This window comes from Hemiscyllium ocellatum, unplaced genomic scaffold, assembly GCF_020745735.1.
Source record: "Hemiscyllium ocellatum isolate sHemOce1 unplaced genomic scaffold, sHemOce1.pat.X.cur. scaffold_962_pat_ctg1, whole genome shotgun sequence".
NCBI classification, from domain to species: Eukaryota; Metazoa; Chordata; class Chondrichthyes; order Orectolobiformes; family Hemiscylliidae; genus Hemiscyllium; species Hemiscyllium ocellatum.
The window spans coordinates 91,137-109,976 of NW_026869329.1; the positions used below are offsets into that span (position 1 = coordinate 91,137).

The following is an 18,840-nucleotide window of genomic DNA, read 5'->3' on the forward strand; positions in this document are numbered from 1 at the left end:
TTTCCTATCTCAAGGCATTATTCTGGTGAATCTCCTCTGCACCCCTGCAGTGCAGTCACACCCTTACACTAGAACTGCACATCATACAGTAACTGGAGTCTCACTAAGGTTCTATTCAACTCTAACATGATTTCCCTGCTTTTGTAATCTGTGCCTGATTGACAAAGTGCCCAATATGCCTTTTCCACCACCATACTGACATGGCCTTCTGAGATCATGGAGAAACATGCCAAGGTTCCTTTGTTCCACAGAACTTTCTAGTGTCATGCCAATCTTGAATTGGACACAGTCATTGCAACAACATTTTGTTTGTGGACCCCTGGATATAATATAAACCTCTATATTCTGTTCATATATTTCTCATGGCTGCACCTGTCTTAGTCTGTGCAGCTGTTGCACAGTTCTCTTGCAAGCTGTTTCATTCTTTCTCCCACTGGTCCTGCCTCCTTACTCCCTGCGACAACCTCCCCTGGTAGTGTCATGATCCTTCTTGTAAATAATGCATACAGAGTCAATCCAGTCATTCTGCTGATCTTACTGGGTCCCATCAAGATACTGAGTGGTAGAACATTTCCCGTGTCCTGAATGCTTCAGCTAAAACCTTTTTACTGTTCCATTCAACCATGCCTGAATTCTGCAGATGAGACTCAATGTGGGACTTCTGCTTTATATCCAGCCATTTACAAACCTCCTTGATTACTCTTGCTGTAAGTTGAGTTTCCCCATCTGAATCTGTCTGGGATAGTAATTTCCCACTAGGGAATGGCCTCCTCCAACATTGTTCAAGCAACAGATGTGGCTGAACCATCTCAAATGAGAAACATTTCTACCCATCTCTCAAATTGATCAGTGATGACAAGACAATTTACTCTTATTCTGAGAGGAGGGCTACTTGTGAAGTCTATTTGTATCTGCTCCCATTGGTTACTAAATGTCTCTATGCGACTTTGCCAGATTTACCTCCTTCATGCCCCGTTGTTGCTATAGCCACCTCGTAACTCTGACCAGTTGTTAGCCTCCTCAGTTACTGTATCCACCTATTGATTACCCAAATCAATGGCATGCAGCACCTTTTGGTGTGCTTTTGATTTTTATTATTGCTGTCTCCAGTTTATTATCCTTGATTTTCACCTTTTTTTTCATATCCTTATTCGTTATTTCATTCAGTTTAAGCCCTCTTATGACACAAGTGTAATGTGTATTGCATGTGATAATCTATGCCCTTCATTTCAACTTATTTTAAGGTTCACTTCTGTCTCATGCTTCAATACAATGTTAAAAAAATCAGATTAGCATAATTCTCCCTTTACCGGTATCACTTTTTTTTTGTCTGATGGATTTGAAGGCAGTTTCTTTGAGGAGTATGTGTCAATGCCTCATCATTTTAAATGTGGTTTATTGATTTGAGGGATATGGGTATCCTCCCCGCTCAGTCCCAATGTTTTAAGTGGTGGCCAATTCTAGTTCTCGTAAAATTTCTTAATCATGTGGGTTTCGCTTGTGACCAATGTAAGGACTTACATTAATCAGACACTTTCATAATGCAGGATATGTCAGTATTCATAGTTCACTGTCATGATCACAGGTGGTCTAAAAGGCCTAGTGGCATGATCACTAAACTACTTATCTATGTCTTTGGATGATTTTCCAGGGATCTAGGTTAGAATCCTATCATGGCAGATGATAGGTATTTTAATTCAATCCAAATCTGGAATTAAGAGTCTATTGATGATCAGTGCTGATTGTCAGAAAAATCCAACTTCTTCACTAACATCCTCAGGAAAGGAATCCGCCATTCTTACCTGGTCTAGCTTACATGTGACACTGGACTCCAGAATTGTGGTTGACTCTTAACTGCCTTCTGGGTAAATTATGGATTTGGCCTTACCAGCAATCCCACAAATGAATTTAAAAACACATCTCCAGATTAATACAGCTTTATTTGCTTTATCTGTACTTTTTTTTTGAAATTCCCTATTTAATTACTTTCAAAAGTGGATTGTTCACTTTTAGTGTTGATTTCCCTGTCACTATCCAAATAAAATATTCTCACAATATTCTTAAAACAAAAATCAAATATTCCTATTTATCCACAAACACTGACTGAAATGTTTTACAATTAGGTCTCCTAGGTTTCCAAAATAAAAAGTAACTTGCTAAATTTCTTCAGAAATTTCACTTTAAAAAATATTACAAATTCACTGTAAAATGTTCCCTTTGGAATTTATCACCTGCCTAGAATCATTAGTATGTGTATTTATTCTTAACATTTATGATTATCCAACGTTGGTGGCTTTAAAAGGTTATTTCAGATTAGAGATCCAAGAGATCAGAGTCAATTTTCCCAATCTCAAACACTTTGTCTTAGAAGATAACACCTGACCTGACTGGTCAAGGCCAGTATCTAAGTCCTGAATCCAAATTGGACGTTTTCAACAGCCATACGTTCAGCAATATGGGAAGTATGGTGAAATTAAATGGTAGCTACCAGCAGAAATAGTTAATTCTCTGTTGTTCTAAGAGGCTGGAACCAAGCTATCAAATTTTTGCTTTCTTAAAACACTTCTGAAATTTTCTGTCATTTCAAACTGACCTTTTAAATGTTGATAATCTTCTCTTGGTTTTTCCAACTTGCTTTCATTGTCTGAAAATGCCTTTCACATCTTGAAGATTACCAACACAGTAGCATATATATCTTAATTTTATATTTCTCTTACATGATTTTCAATAAGTAGTTTAATTAGCTATTTTACCAAACTAGGAGAAAGTGAGGAATGCAGGTTTGGAGATCAGAGTCAAAAAGTGTAATGCTGGAAAAGCACAGCATCCAAGAAGCAGGAGAATTGACATTTCAGGCATAAACCCTTCATCATTCCTGATGGCCTGAAATGTCGATTCTCCTGCTCCTTGGATGCTACCTGACCTGTTGTGCTTTTCCAGCGCCACACTTTTCAACCATTTACCAAACTATTTAACAAATATTTTGGGAACAAACCAACTACAGCACTTTATATGGAAAAATATTTCTTATTCCAAATTCTAACTTCGAATTGGGTGTCTTCCAAAATGAAATTACTTATGCTGTGAGAGTAACTTGAACTTGTACAACATAAAAACTTGTTTTCAAATGAGAATTAAAAAAAACGCGTTCAGTCTATTTCCAGAGATTTACACAGTTTTTTGCAAATGATAATTCTTTCTAACTACCCAGTGGGTTGCTGCCTTCCATAGGATTGAAAAAAAAATCCCCATCATCTAAAATATTGGGTAGGACTCTATTTTTCAAAATGTTAAAAAAACTGGACAAAACACACACTCAGCTTTTCAGGGACAGTTGTTCAGACTGGTGTTCCATTTTACACTCCCACTGCAAGAGTGGAATCAACCAAGCTTAACACTAACTAACTTTTACACCTCGGGCTGCACAAAGCAGACAATATGAAGTCTCAAAGTTAATGGACATTCAACTTCTATCAAAATATGTTCACACATACTTTTAACCATGAAGAAGCCAATTTATCTCAAAGGGAACACCAGAAGTACAATGGCAACATGAGAGGAGATAACAGGGCGCACAGTCTGTACAACTGTTTGCCCTGACTTTACCTGGGAGAGAGCCTTTTCAACAACAAGCATCTGCATAAACAGCTTCCCTACTGGCTCCCAGCCCCAACAAGCAGCTTTTGGACTCAAGAACCACACAGGCTGAACAGAGAAGCTGCATCGAGAAGCATCATCACAACAAAAGGACATCAAAGAGATGGGGAAGCCAACCAAGTGGTATCTGAACAAGAGCTTCCAGGCACAGGTCTGTTCCAAACCAAGACAACCAAAGGCAGGAGCCATAGTTATATTATACTTACCTTTTTGTATTTAAATAAACACTTGTCAACTACCTTCTACCTTTCACATTCCCTAAATAAGTCCGGTGCTTAGAACCAGTTGAACCACCTAATATCAGCAAGTTACTGATTAGAGTGGGCACTTGTGATTCATTGTTCAGGGCTGGATGTCTTATCTTCATTTTTTTCAGCTGTTTCTACCTTATCGTCATGGATACCAGCCGTAGCCATGACTCGCAACTTCATGTATACTAACATGATCTCATTTGCATAATTACATTTAAAATGGTGATGATCATTTCCTCCACTGGTCTTAGTTGTGCCCCATTTCTTGGAGCTATTAGTTTCACTAGTTATTGTCCTAGTGGCCATGGAGTGTAAGGACAGTTGTTGGTATATTATGATATGGGTTGACCCTGCCCCTCTGTACTCACTGTACTTGCTACAAGCTGGCCATTCCCTTTCCATTTGTTTCTCTAACAAGTTGTGGGTTTAGATTTGTAACCATTATCACTCCTTTCTGTTCGCAATCCTTGTTTCGACCCACCCACTAGCACTTCTGATCCGCAGGTGTGTCATGTGGGTCCCAACCATTCCCCGGCATTTTCATAACTAATTTTGACTATCATTCCATTGCACAATTGAAATGTCGAGCTTATTCAAGTTGGCAAATGGACTTTAATGTGGAAAAGGGTGAGGTGATTCACTTTGGAAGGACTAACTCTGAGCCCTAGAGGAAAGGCATTGAATCAATTAACCGAATAATCAATTATCTGAATGAAATAGTGCCCGCCCAGTTCGATCGGATATTCAAGGTTCCTCTGTATATGTCTCAATTAAGTTACCTCTCAACCTCATCTCTCTGATGAAAACAGCCTCAGGTCCTCAGCCATTCCTTGTAAGACCTTCCCTCCATACCAAGCAACATCCTAGTAAATCTCCTCTGAGTTAATGGTAAGATTCTTAATAGTGTAGATGTCCATGTACATAGATCCCCGAAAGTTGTCACCCAGGTTGATCTGATTGTTAAGAAGGCATAAGGTGTTAGCTTTTATTAGTACAGAGATTGAGTTTTGGAGCCAAGAGGTCACGCTGCAGCTGTACAAAACTCTGGTGTAAGGGGTTCAGAGGAGATTTATGAGGATGTTGCTTGTCTTACAAGGAATGGCTGAGGGACTTGAGACTAAAATGGCAAGATCAGCAGCTGGAATGGCTAATGGTTATGAATCCCCTCCAAATCAATCACTATGGCTGACTTGGAAATATACTACCATTGCTTCATTGTCACTGGGTCAAAATCCTGGCAGTTCCTCCCTAGCGATACTGTACGTTTACCTACAGCACAGGAACTGCAGCAGTTCAAGAAGGCAGCTTACCACCAACTTCTCAAGATCAACTAGCGATAGGCAATAAATGCTGGCTCGCCTGTGAAGCCCACGACCCACATCAAATCACTGAAATAACATTCCCACACCAACACTCCAGACCATGTCCAACATTCCCACACCAACACTCCTGACCATGTCCGACATTCCCACACCAACACTCCTGACCAAATATCTATCCCAACTGACTTTCCAAACCAACCATTCTCACATTGACATTCTGCTGATGCTGACTTATTTATTTTGGATTTCAGTTTTAAACCAAAAACCTCGAGAATCCCCTGCTTATTTTCTTTTGTACTTGTTACTCCTGATTGCTTCGCCATTATCGTTTCCAATTCTCTCACTGTATGCTTTTATTGTGTGCCTGTCATGTGAATCTTATCACTTCCATTACGTGTGAAATATAAACCTTACTTCTGGCTAACTTTAACATGCTTGCTGTAAAATTAGTGCCCAGAAACAAAGAGTGAGCAAAATACACACCCACCATAAAAGAAAGGGCAGAAATAAATCTGCTTTGGACAGATGCTGTGAATAGGAAAATATTGATTTTAAAGTTCGCAATCTCTTTAAGACAATGGTTTTGTGAAAGGAAAATAAAGTTTAACTGACTTACTAAAAGCTTTTGAGGACTTATGAAGCGATGTCGATATACAGAAACCTGCACTTGGAATCATTGAGATCTATTGTACAGAATAAAATAACCAGCAGATCTTTCATAACCAGCAACATCATGGTAAATCCCTTCTGAAACCCCTCTATAGCTTAATAATGTCTTTCCTATAAGTGGGCAACCAGAATTAGTCATAATGAAAGGCTGGATAGGCTGGGAGATTTTTTTACTTGAGCGTAAAGGTTGAGAAGTGATCTTATAGAGGTTTATAAAATTATGAGCGGTATAGATAGGGTGAATGGTAGGTGCCTTTTCCCTAGAATGGGGGATTTCAAGACCAGGGGACATATTTTTCAAATGAGAGGAGAGAGATTTTAAAAAGACACGAGGGGCAATTTATTTTATACAGAGGGTGGTTCGGGTGTAGAATAAACATCCTGAGGAAGTGGTGAATGTCGGTAAGTTACGACACCTGAAAGACATTTGGATGAAAGGTTTGGATGAAAGGATATGGGCCAGGAGCAGGCAGGTAGGACAAGTTTAGTTTGAAATTATATTCGGTATGGACTAGTTAGACCGAAGGGTCTGTTTCTATGCTGTATGACTATATCCAATTATTTTCATTTTCCAACAGTCAGCTTCTATGCCATGGAATCACAAACACACTTCTAAATACTTCTTCAACGTTATGAGGGTTCCTGCCTCAAAAGGCAGTGTCTTGTAGGCAGTGAGTTCCAGATTCCCACTACCCTCTGGGTGAGAAAGCTTTTCTTCACATCACCTCTAAACCTCCTGTCCCTTACCTTAAATCTTTGCCCCCCCCCCCCCCCCATCACTGATACCTCCACCAGAGGGGAAAAGATACCATATCTATGCCCTCATAATTGTATACATCTCAATCATGTCGCTATTCAATCTCCTCTGCTCTACCCAGTTTGTCCATTGTCCCTTCATAACTGAAACTCTCCAGCCCAGGTAACATCCTGGTAAACTTCCACTGCACTCTATCCAATACTATTGCATCCCTCATGTAATCTGGATTCTAGAACTGAACTCAGTTAAGCTACAGATAGTGTACTATTTAATACCGGCATAACGTCCCTGTTCTTAAACCCTATGCTTCATCTAATAAAGGCAAGTACTTCCTATGCCTTCTTAATCACTTTACCCAACTTTGTTTTCCTTTGACATCTTAAGATGTTCATGCATATTAGGGTCCCTCGAATCCTCGGTGCTTCTCAGAGTCTCACCATTCATCGTGTACTCCCTTGCCTTGTTTGTCCTGCCTACACTTATCCAGATTCAATTCCATATGAAAAAACTTGCTGAAGTCCAAGTATTAGCCTCACCTCTGAAAAATTCAATTCAGACATAATCCCTTCTTAACAAAACCATGTTGACTGTTCTTAATTACTGTCTGCCTCTCCAAACGCAAATTAATGCTGTCCCTCAGAACAGAGGGACAACCAATCCTTTTTAATAGCCAAGTGTCTGCTATCTGCTTAGACATAATGCTTTCCCCAGTGTCAAAGCATATGTGGAGTACTTTGATCAAGAATCAACTTGCAATTAATATTCAGGCCTGGCTTCACAAACAAGTAACAATTTGTTTTAATACAAGTGCTGCCCTCTGTCCAAACGTCATCTTGAGCTCACATTTCACAGGTCCAAACCAAAACTGGTAAGAGGGTAAAATAAAAATATTGAAAAATCAGTGAGGATTTTTAACAAGGTACAGCAAATAATTAGGAAGGAAATGAACGTTGGCCTCTATTCCAAGGAGAATCAAGTATAAAAGTAGAGAAGATGTGTTCCACTTTTACAGGGCATTAGTTAGACCACAGCTCAAATAACATGCATCGTTTTGTTTCCCTTAGCCAAGAAAGTATTTAATTAACTTAATAACCAATTCAGAGAAGATTCACTCAACGAACTTTTGGGATGAATAGGTTGGGCCACTGTACATTGGATTTTAGAAGATTGAAAGTGATTGTATTGATGAGACATGATAGGATGGAATCAAAAATCAACGCATGTTTTGCTTCATGGGGCAATTCAATCAGAGCGCATCCCCTAGATTAGCTAATGGGAACACTTGTAATTAGTAAACCTGAGAAACAAACATGTGATGGAAATGCGAATAAAACATTGTAATTGATTTAAGCTATTTTCCTGTCACAAGATTAAGTGTACTTAGTGACCATACTTACTTGTTCATTTCAGGGATAAAAATTTAAAAGTTTTCTGACCAACAAGGTAAAAGTCCTGTACTTTCTATCTGCGCACAGACTTTTAAAATTCTTTCACAACTTTGAAGAATTTGTACAACTCATTTTTTTTTACTACAGGAAGGAATTAAGTTTTCTGCATTGCCCAAATGTCGAACAGTTCCTGGGAAAATAAAAATCGCAGATCCTGTGCAAAGGCACACTGGTGGATCACAGCCAGTAGCGCTTGCGCATGTCTATGTCTCCATATGTAAGATATCCCTGTTCACTGATGGGCCAGTTATTGTTGCTGTAGTAGCGGTAGGGACTGAGCCTTGCAACTTGATGCGTGTTACTGAAGAATACTTCTTGGTGTTCTAACGTGACATATGGGAGGTACATGCGCACTTTGTCCAAGAGATGGCCAGGCCAGAAGGCATATGGGTTGGCCTGAGCATTGTGGGTCAGGTCTGGCACTGACTGCGCCTTCACCTTCAACTTTCTGAAAAATAAAATCAACAGAAACAAATTCAGTGATTCCATCAATTTGCTTTTATCCTTTGCAGCTGACTTTACTCTGGTGGATTATGGGACTCAATTCAATCCAAAATGTTTGCACATGGATTCATAGAGGGCTATAGCACACAAAAAAAGGCCCTTTGTTGCCCATCTCCGATTACTCTTGAACTCAGTAGCTTGCTCGGTCATTTCAGAAGATAGTTAAGAGTCAACCACATTACCATGAAACTGGAGTCAGATATAGATTAGGTTGGGCAGGATAGCTGATTTCCCTCCACAAAGGGCATAAGTACATCTGAACAGGTGCAGTTTACAATAATCATCAATCGTTTTCATGTTACCAGAGTCTCGATTTTAATACCTGAATATTGTGCATTGATTGAATTTAAAATACCACCAGTTGCAAAAAAAGGAGTATGAATACTTGCCCCTTTGATCATCTGTCATAGGGAAAATGTTAGAAGTCACAGAACAACACAGAAGACTACAACACAGGAATAGGCCCTTTGGCCCACCATGTCTGTGCTGACCATGATGCCGATCTAAACTAATTCCGTCTGCTACACATGGTCTGTATCCCTTTCTCCCCTGTCTATTCATATGTCTGGCTAAATACCTCTTAAACCTTGCGAATGTGTCTTCGTCAAAAATGTTCCTGGCAGCACTTTCCAAGCACTTTCCATGCTCTGTGTGAAGACCTTTCCTCGTACATCTTCCTTAAACTTTTCCATTCTCATCTGAAACCTTTGCCCCCTAGTATTTGACATTTCCACCCTCGGAAAAAGATTCCGAATGCCGACATTATCTACGCCTCTCATAATTTTCTATACTTTTATTAGGTCACCTCTCTGCCTTCGCTGCTCTAGTGAAAACAATCCAAGTTTGTCCTACTTGCCCTAATAGATAATACACTCCAATTCAGGCATCATTCTCGTAAACGTCTTTTGCACTCTCTCCAAAGCCTCCACATGTTCCTATAGTTTGGGGACCCAAGCTACAAATATGGCATAATTAAAGTTTTATACAGCTGCAATTGACTTCCCAACTTTTATACCCAATGTCCCAACTGATGAAGACAAGCAGGCTGTATGCCTTCTTTGTCATCTTACCTACTGTGTGTCATAATGAGGGAAGCTATGGACTTGGACCCCAAGATCTCTCTGCATATCAATGTTCTTAAGGGTTCTGCCATGAACTGTATACTTTCCTCGTGTATTTAACCTCCTAAAATGCATCACCTCACACTCGTCCAGATTAAAGTCCATCTACCATTTCTCCTCCAACTGTTCAGGCGATCTGTTTCCTGTTGTATCCTCTGACAACCTTCCTCGCTATCCATAACTCCAATTTTCCTGTTGTCTGCAGACTGAATAATGACCACCTATATTTTCATTCAAGTCATTTGTAAAAATTACAAATAATAGAGGATCCAGCATCAATCCTTACCAGTCATCACAGACCTCCAGTCAGAAAGAACACCCTTCCACAACTGCTTCTTTAGATTAGATTAGATTCCCTACAGTGTGGAAACAGGCCTTCGGCCCAACAAGTCCACACCGACCCACCGAAGAATAATCCACCTAGACCCATTCTCCTACATTTACCCCTTTACTTAACACTACGGGCAATTTAGCATGACCAATTCACCTGACCTGCACATTCTTGGATTGTGGGAGGAAACCGGAACACCCGGAGGAAACCCACGCAGACACGGGGAGAATGTGCAAACTCCACACTGAGTCGCTAGAGGCAGGTACTGAACCCGGGTCTTCGGCGCTGTGCAGTAGCAGTCACTGTTTGTGACTATGCTAATTTTGTATACAATTTCCAAGGGACTTAATCTTCTGGTTCAGCCTATCATGAGGCTGAAGGAGGAAGGGAGGAGATTGCTGGGGCCTTGACAGAGATCTTTGTCTCCTCTTTAGCCACAGACATAGTCCCAAAAGACTGCAGAATTGCCAATGTTATTCCTTTGTTTCCTTTGAAGAAGGGTCATTGGACCCAAAATGTTTACTCTGCTTTCGTTCCACATATGCTGAATTTTTACAGCAATTTCTGCTTTTGCTTTAGTTAAACCCTCGTAGGTAACATCTATTGGTCTACCCTCATCAATCACATTCCTTAAAAGTGAAACAAGACCTTCCCTGCATTCAGCCACGCTGAATATCCCTAATAACTCCATTATTTTTCAAATGCACATAAATCCTGTTGCTAACAATCTTCTCCAATAATTCCCTATCACTGATGTAAAGCTCATGAGCTTATCATTTCCTGTATTATTCCTGTTGCCTTTCTTAAACACAAGAACAACAGTGGAGTGTACTGCATCACACTCCTGAATTATGCCTTGTACACTGGACAAGTTTTGGGGAGTCAGTAGATAAGTTGCTTGCTGCAGAATTCCTAGCTTCCGACTTTCTCTTGTAGCTATGGTATGTATATCGTGAGCCCTGTTGAGTTTAGAGTCAAAGGTAACCCTCAAAATATTGTTTATTTGGGATTCATTAATAGTAAGGTTGCTGAATATCAATGTCAAGTGGGTAGGTTGTCTCTTATTATAAAAGGTCATTGCCTGGCAATTTGTGTGGCACAAATGTTACTTCCCACTTCTCAGCTTAAGAGCCTGGATATTGCTCAGATCTTGTTGCGTTTGAACATGAACTACTTCAATTTAGATCAGAGTGGTGCTGGAAAAGCACCGCAGGTCAGGCAGCATCCGAGGAGCAGGAGAATCAACGTTTTGGGTAGGGCTTATGCCCAAAACGTCTATTCTCCTGCTCCTCAGATGCTGCCTGACCTGTTGTGCTTTTCCAGCACTACACTCTCAACTCTGATCACCAACATCTGCAGTCCTCACTTTCTCCTTCTCAGCTCAAGCCTGGATATTGCTCAGATCTTGTTGCGTTTGAACATGAACTACTTCAATTTAGATCAGAGTGGGGCTGGAAAAGCACCGCAGGTCAGGCAGCATCCGAGGAGCAGGAAAATCAACGTTTCGGGCAAAAGTTCTTCATCAGGAATAGAGGCAGGGTGTAGAGATAAAGAACTTCTCCAATACCTATGGAGTCACAAATGGTGCTGAATATTGCACAATCAATCAATCATAAGCGAACATCTCCACTCTTAACCTTATGATCGATGAAGCAGATAAAGATAGTTGGGTCTCGGACACTGACCTCCAGCAACTACAAGCGTTTTACTTTGTGCATGGATTGACTCCAACCAATGGAGAGAGTCTTTCCCCTGATTCCAATTGACTCTAGTTTTGCCAGGGATTCATGAAGCTACACTTGGTCAGGTGTTGGTTTGATGGCAAGGGCTGTCATAGTCAGTTTCCCTCTGGAATTCAGCTGCTTTGTTCACGTTTCAACGAGGGCTGTAAATAGGTCAGGAACTGATTAACTGTGGCAGAACCCAAACTAGGTGTCACTGAGCAGGTTCTTGCTGAGCAGGTGCTGCTTGACAGCACTGTTGATGACACCCTTCCATTAGATTAGATTAGGTTATTTACAGTGTGGAAACAGACCCTTCAGCCCAACAAGTCCATACCGACCCGCCGAAGCGCAACCCAGCCAGGCCCATTCCCCTAATTTTTGGACTGTGGGAGGACCCCGAGTACCCAGAGGAAACCCACACAGACACGGGGAGAATGTGCAAACTCCACACAGTCAGTCGCCTGAGGCAGGAATTGAACTAGAGTCTCTGGCACTGTGAGGCAACAGTGCTAACCACTGTGCACCGTGCCGCCCATTACTTTGCTGATAATCGAGAGTAGACTGAAGGTGCAATGATTACAACTTCTCTCTCAATGTTGGCAAAGCTGATCATCGACTTTAGAAAGAAAAAAGAACACACCCCATCAACATCAATGGAGCGCAGGTTGAGAGGATGAAGAGCTTCAAATTCTTAGGAGTAATGATAAACAACCACCTGTTCTGGACTCCCCATGTAGATATGATGGTCAAAAAGTCACTACAACACCTCTTCTTCCTCAGGCAGCTTAGGAAATTTGCATTTCCATAAGGACCCTCACCAACTTTTACAGATGCACCATAGAAAGCATACTGTCCAGGTGCATAATGGCCTGGTACAGCAATTGCTCTGTCCAGGACTGTAAGACTATAAGAAGGTTGTGTGCACAACCTAGATCATCATGGAAGACAACCTGCCATCCATGCACTCCATTTAAACCACCTCACTGCTGTTGAAAGACTACCAACATTGTCAAAGACCCATCCTAACCCGGTAATGCTCTCCTACAACCTTTCCATTAGGCAGTATATACAGAAGAAAATGTGTTGCTGGTTAAAGCACAGCAGGTTAGGCAGCACCCAAGGAATAGGAATTCGACGTTTCGGGCATAAGCCCTTCATCAGGAATGAGGAGAGGGTGCCAGGCAGGCTAAGATAAAAGGTAGGGAGGAGGGACTTGGGGGAGGGGCGATGGAGGTGGGATAGGTGGAAGGAGGTCAAGGTGAGGGTGATAGGCCAGAGTGGGGTGAGGGCGGAGAGGTCAGGAAGAAGATTGCAGGTTAGGAGGGCGGTGCTGAGTTGAGGGAACCGACTGAGACAAGGTGGGGGGAGGGGAAATGAGGAAACTGGAGAAATCTGAGTTCATCCCTTGTGGTTGGAGGGTTCCCAAGTGGAAGTTGAGGCGCTCCTCCTCCAGCCGTCGTGTTGTTATGTTCTGCTGGTGGAGGAGTCCAAGGACCTGCATGTCCACGGTGGAGTGGGAGGGAGAGTTAAAGTGTTGAGCCACGGGGTGGTTGGGTTGGTTGGCCCGGGCGTCCCTGAGGTGTTCTCTGAAGCGTTCCGCAAGTAGGCGGCCTGTCTCACCAATATAGAGGAGGCCACATCGGGTGCAGCGGATGCAATAGATGATGTGTGTGGAGGTACAGGTGAACTTGTGGCGGATATGGAAGGATCCCTTGGGGCCTTGGAGGGAAGTGAGGGAGGAGGTGTGGGCGCACGTTTTGCATTTCCTGCGGTTGCAGGGGAAGGTGCCGGGAGTGGAGGTTGGGTTGGTGGGGGGTGTGGACCTGACGAGGGAGTCACGAAGGGAGTGGTCTTTGCGGAAAGCTGATAGGGGAGGGGAGGGAAATATATCCCTGGTGGTGGGGTCCGTTTGGAGGTGGCGGAAATGACGGCGGATGATACGTTGTATACGGAGGTTGGTGGGGTGGTAGGTGAGAACCAGTGGGGTTCTGTCTTGGTGGCGGTTGGAGGAGCGGGGCTCAAGGGCGGAGGAGCGGGAAGTGGAGGAGATGCGGTGGAGGGCATCGTCGATCACGTCTGGGGGGAATCTGCGGTCCTTGAAGAAGGAGGCCATCTGGGCTGTGCGGTGTTGGAACTGGTCCTCCTGGGAGCAGATGCGGCAGAGACGAAGGAATTGGGAATATGGGATGGAGTTTTTACAGGGGGCAGGGTGGGAGGAGGTGTAGTCCAGGTAGCTGTGGGAGTCAGTCGATTTATAGTAGATGTCTGTGTTGAGTTGGTCGCCCGAGATAGAAATGGAAAGGTCTAGGAAGGGGAGGGAGGAGTCTGAGACAGTCCAGGTGAATTTCAGGTCGGGATGGAAGGTGTTAGTAAAGTTGATGAACTGTTCAACCTCCTCGTGGGAGCACGAGGCAGCGCCGATACAGTCATCGATGTAGCGGAGGAAAAGATGGGGGGTGGTGCCAGTGTAGTTGCGGAAGATGGACTGTTCCACATATCCTACGATATATACAGAAGCTTGAGCACATGCACCAGCTTCTTCCCTAGCATTATTAGACTGATGAATGGACTCTCTAACTTCAAATAATGTTGATCTTGCCTCCCATATGTCATAAAATCAAAGATTTATACAGCATGGGCACAAGCCCTTTGGCTCAAACTGGGCCATGGTGCCCACTCAGCCAGTTTCAGTTGGTCCATATCCCTCTAAACCCTTCCCATCTATGTACCTAGCTGCAAATGTGTTGCTGGTCAAAGCACAGCAGGTTAGGCAGCATCTCCGGAATAGAGAATTCGACGTTTCGAGCATAAGCCCTTCATCAGGAATAAGAGAGAGAGAGCCAAGCAGGCTGAGATAAAAGGTAGGGAGGAGGGACTAGGGGGAGGGGCGATGGAGGTGGGATAGGTGGAAGGAGGTCAAGGTGAGGGTGATAGGCCGGAGTGGGGTGGGGGCGGAGAGGTCAGGAAGAGGATTGCAGGTTAGGAGGGCGGTGCTGAGTTGAGGGAACCGACTGAGACAAGGTGGGGGGAGGGGAAATGAGGAAGCTGGAGAAATCTGAATTCATACCTTGTGGTTGGAGGGTTCCCAGGCGGAAGATGAGGCGCTCCTCCTCCAGCCGTCGTGTTGTTATGTTCTGCTGGTGGAGGAGTCCAAGGACCTGCATGTCCACGGTGGAGTGGGAGGGAGAGTTAAAGTGTTGAGCCACGGGGTGATTGGGTTGGTTGGTTCGGGCGGCCCAGAGGTGTTCTCTGAAGCGTTCCGCAAGTAAGCGGCCTGTCTCACCAATATAGAGGAGGCCACATCGGGTGCAGCGGATGCAATAGATGATGTGTGTGGAGGTACAGGTGAACTTGTGGCGGATATGGAAGGATCCCTTGGGGCCTTGGAGGGAAGTGTGGGAGGAGGTGTGGGCGCACGTTTTGCATTTCCTGCGGTTGCAGGGGAAGGTGCCGGGAGTGGAGGTTGGGTTGGTGGGGGGTGTGGACCTGACGAGGGAGTCACGAAGGGAGTGGTCTTTGCGGAAAGCTGATAGGGGAGGGGAGGGAAATATATCCCTGGTGGTGGGGTCCGTTTGGAGGTGGCGGAAATGACGGCGGATGATACGTTGTATACGGAGGTTGGTGGGGTGGTAGGTGAGAACCAGTGGGGTTCTGTCTTGGTGGCGGTTGGAGGAGCGGGGCTCAAGGGCGGAGGAGCGGGAAGTGGAGGAGATGCGGTGGAGGGCATCGTCGATCACGTCTGGGGGGAATCTGCGGTCCTTGAAGAAGGAGGCCATCTGGGCTGTGCGGTGTTGGAATTGGTCCTCCTGGGAGCAGATGCGGCGGAGACGAAGGAATTGGGAATATGGGATGGCGTTTTTACAGGGGGCAGGGTGGGAGGAGGTGTAGTCCAGGTAGCTGTGGGAGTCAGTCGGTTTATAATAGATGTCTGTGTTGAGTCGGTCGCCCGAGATAGAAATGGAAAGGTCTAGGAAGGGGAGGGAGGAGTCTGAGACAGTCCAGGTGAATTTCAGGTCGGGATGGAAGGTGTTAGTAAAGTTGATGAACTGTTCAACCTCCTCGTGGGAGCACGAGGCAGCGCCGATACAGTCATCGATGTAGCGGAGGAAAAGGTGGGGGGTGGTGCCAGTGTAGTTGCGGAAGATGGACTGTTCCACATATCCTACGAAGAGGCAGGCATAGCTGGGGCCCATGCGGGTGCCCATGGCAACTCCTTTAGTTTGGAGGAAGTGGGAGGATTGAAAAGAGAAGTTATTCAGGGTGAGGACCAGTTCAGTCAGTCGAAGGAGGGTGTCAGTGGAAGGGTACTGGTTGGTGCGGCGGGAAAGGAAGAAGCGGAGGGCTTTGAGTCCTTCGTGATGGGGGATGGAGGTGTACAGGGACTGGATGTCCATAGTGAAAATAAGGCGTTGGGGACCGGGGAAGCGAAAATCCTGGAGGAGGTGGAGGGCGTGGGTGGTGTCCCGAACGTAGGCGCGTGATGGGGGATGGAGGTACATAATTTTTTTTCTAAATATTGCTATTGCACCTGCGTCAACTACGTTCTAATGAAGGGCTTATGCTCAAAATGTCAATTCTCCTGCTCCTCAGACACTGCCTAATGGGCTGTGCTTTTCCAGCACCACACTCTCAACTCTTCAACCACCTTCCTTGCCAGCCCATTCCATATACATACCACTCTCTACGTGAAGACACTGCCCCTCAGGTCCTTCTTAAATCTTTCCCCTCTCACCTTAAACCTACGCCCTCTAGTTTTCAAATCTACATCCCTGGAAAAAAGACTATAAAGTCATCCGATCTATACCCCGCATGATTTTATGCACCTCAATAAGGTCATCCCTCATTCCCCTACATTCTAAGGAATAAATTCCTATCCTGGCCAACCTCTCCCTATAACTCAGGCCTACTGGGTGGCACGGTGGCACAGTGGTTAGCACTGCTGCCTCACTTCGCCAGAGAGTTTCCTCCGGGTGCTCCAGTTTCCTCCCACAGTGTACAGGTTAGGTGAATTGGCCATGCTCAACTGCCCTTATTGTTAGGTGAGAGGGTAAATGTAGGGGAATGGGTCTGGGCAGGTTGCTCTTCAGAGGGTCGGTGTGGACTTGTTGGGCCGAAGGGCCTGTTTCCATACTGTAAGTAATCTAATCTACTAGTTCTGGCAACATGCTCGTAAAGCTTCTTTGTACTCTTTCCAGTTTAACTATGTCTTTCCTTAAACTGTACACAAGTGCAGCCTCACCAAAGACTTACACAACTGCAACATAACATCCCAACTCCTATACTCAGTGTCTTGACCGATGAAGACCAGCATGCTAAATTCTTCACCACCCTGTCTACCTGTGACGCCACTTTCAAATAACTATGTACAGTGGAACCTCAATTATCCAAATTGGATGCTGCCTGACCTGCTGCGCTTTAACCAGCAACACATTTTCAGTTCTGATCTCCAGCATCTGCAGACCTCACTTTTTCCACTGTATAACCACAGCAAGGCATCCTTACTCTGATACTTGTCTTGCAGGAGAGCATGCATTAGCTTTCCTCACTGCCTGCTGCAGCTGCACACCAACCTTCAGCAACTATTCCACCCTGACACCTAGGTCTCGTTGCACCTCACCTTTTCGTAAACTGCCACTATTCAGAAGATAATCTGCCTTCTTGTTATTGTGACCAGAGTGGAGAATCTCACATTTATCCACATTATATTGCACTTGCTGACTATTTGCCTACTCAGGAGAAAGTGAGGTCTGCAGATGCTGGAGATCAGAGCTGAAAATGTGTTGCTGGAAAAGCGCAGCACGCCAGGCAGCACCCAAGGAACAGGAGATTCGACGTTTCGGGCATAAGCGCTTATGCCCGAAACGTCGAATCTCCTGTTCCTTGGATGCTGCCTGACCTGCTGCACTTTTCCAGCAACACATTTTCAGCTATCTGCCTACTCAGCCAATCTGTGCAAGTCACCCTATATCCTCTTAGTATCCTCCTCATTGCACACACGGCCACCCAACTTAGTGTCATCTGCCAATTTGGAGGTATGGCATTTAATTATTTTATCCAAATCATTAATGTACATTGTGAACAGCTGAGGTCCCAGATTTGGACACTGCATTCACCCCACTCTGAAAAGGATTAGTTAATTCAAACTCTCAGCTTCCCATCTGTATCTAGTTTCTCCTATCGTTTCTTGATATCACGTGAAGTGAATTGAATTGGCTGAAGACTGGGATCTGTGCAGCTGGGGACCATAGCAGGAGGTTGAGATGGATCATCCACAAGGCACACCTGGCTGAAGATTGCTGTGAATGCTTTCACCTTATCTTTTGCACTGTATTGGGCTCTTCCATCATTGAGGATGAAGGTATTGGTGGAGAATTTTCCTCCAGTGAGTTGTTTAATCATCAATCACCATTCACTACTGGATGCGGCATGACAGCAGAACTTAGATCTGATGCACTAGTTGTGGGATCTCTTCGCTCTATAACATGCTGCTTATGTGGTTTGACATGCAAGTAGTCCTGGCTGGTGGCTTCACCAGATTGGCGCCTCATCTTCAGGTATGCCTGAAGTGCTGCTCCTGGCATGTCCTTCTATTCTCTCCATTTAACCAGGGTTGATCCCTTGGTTTGATGGTAATGGTTGAGCGGGAGATATGCCAGGCCATGAGGCTGTAGATTGTGCAGACATACAATTCTGGCCCACTATATCTGATGGGTGCCTTGTCTTGAGTTGTTAGAGGTGTTTGATGTTTGTCCCAATTAGCACAGCGATGGTGCCACACAACATGATGCGTTGTCAATTCTCAATGTGAAGGTGAGACTTTGTCTCCACAAGGACTGTGCAGTGGTCACTTTTAACAATACTGTCATGGACAGATGCATCTGTAAACAGCAGACTGGTTAAAATGAGGTCAAGGATGTTTTTATCTCTTGTTGGTTTGCTCAATACTGCTGCAGACCCAGTCTAGTAGCTATGTCCATTAGGATCAGACCAGCTCGGCTAGTGCTACTGCTGAACCACTATTGGAAGTCGACAGTGAAATCCAGAATACATTTTGCA

At 44.2% G+C, this 18,840-nt stretch overlaps 1 protein-coding gene across 3 annotated transcripts in view; it reads right to left on the reverse strand.

Annotated features, from left to right (window-relative positions):
- Positions 1 to 7,430: 7,430 nt before the first annotated feature.
- LOC132814912 (EF-hand calcium-binding domain-containing protein 12-like) overlaps positions 7,431 to 18,840 on the reverse strand; it is a 49,338-nt gene continuing 37,928 nt past the window's right edge. For all 3 annotated transcript variants that reach the window (XM_060823609.1, XM_060823608.1, XM_060823607.1), the window contains one exon: positions 7,431 to 8,552. In XM_060823609.1, coding sequence (XP_060679592.1) covers positions 8,282 to 8,552 — 271 coding nt within the window. In that variant the 3' untranslated portion in view covers positions 7,431 to 8,281. The remainder of the gene's footprint in view (positions 8,553 to 18,840) is intronic.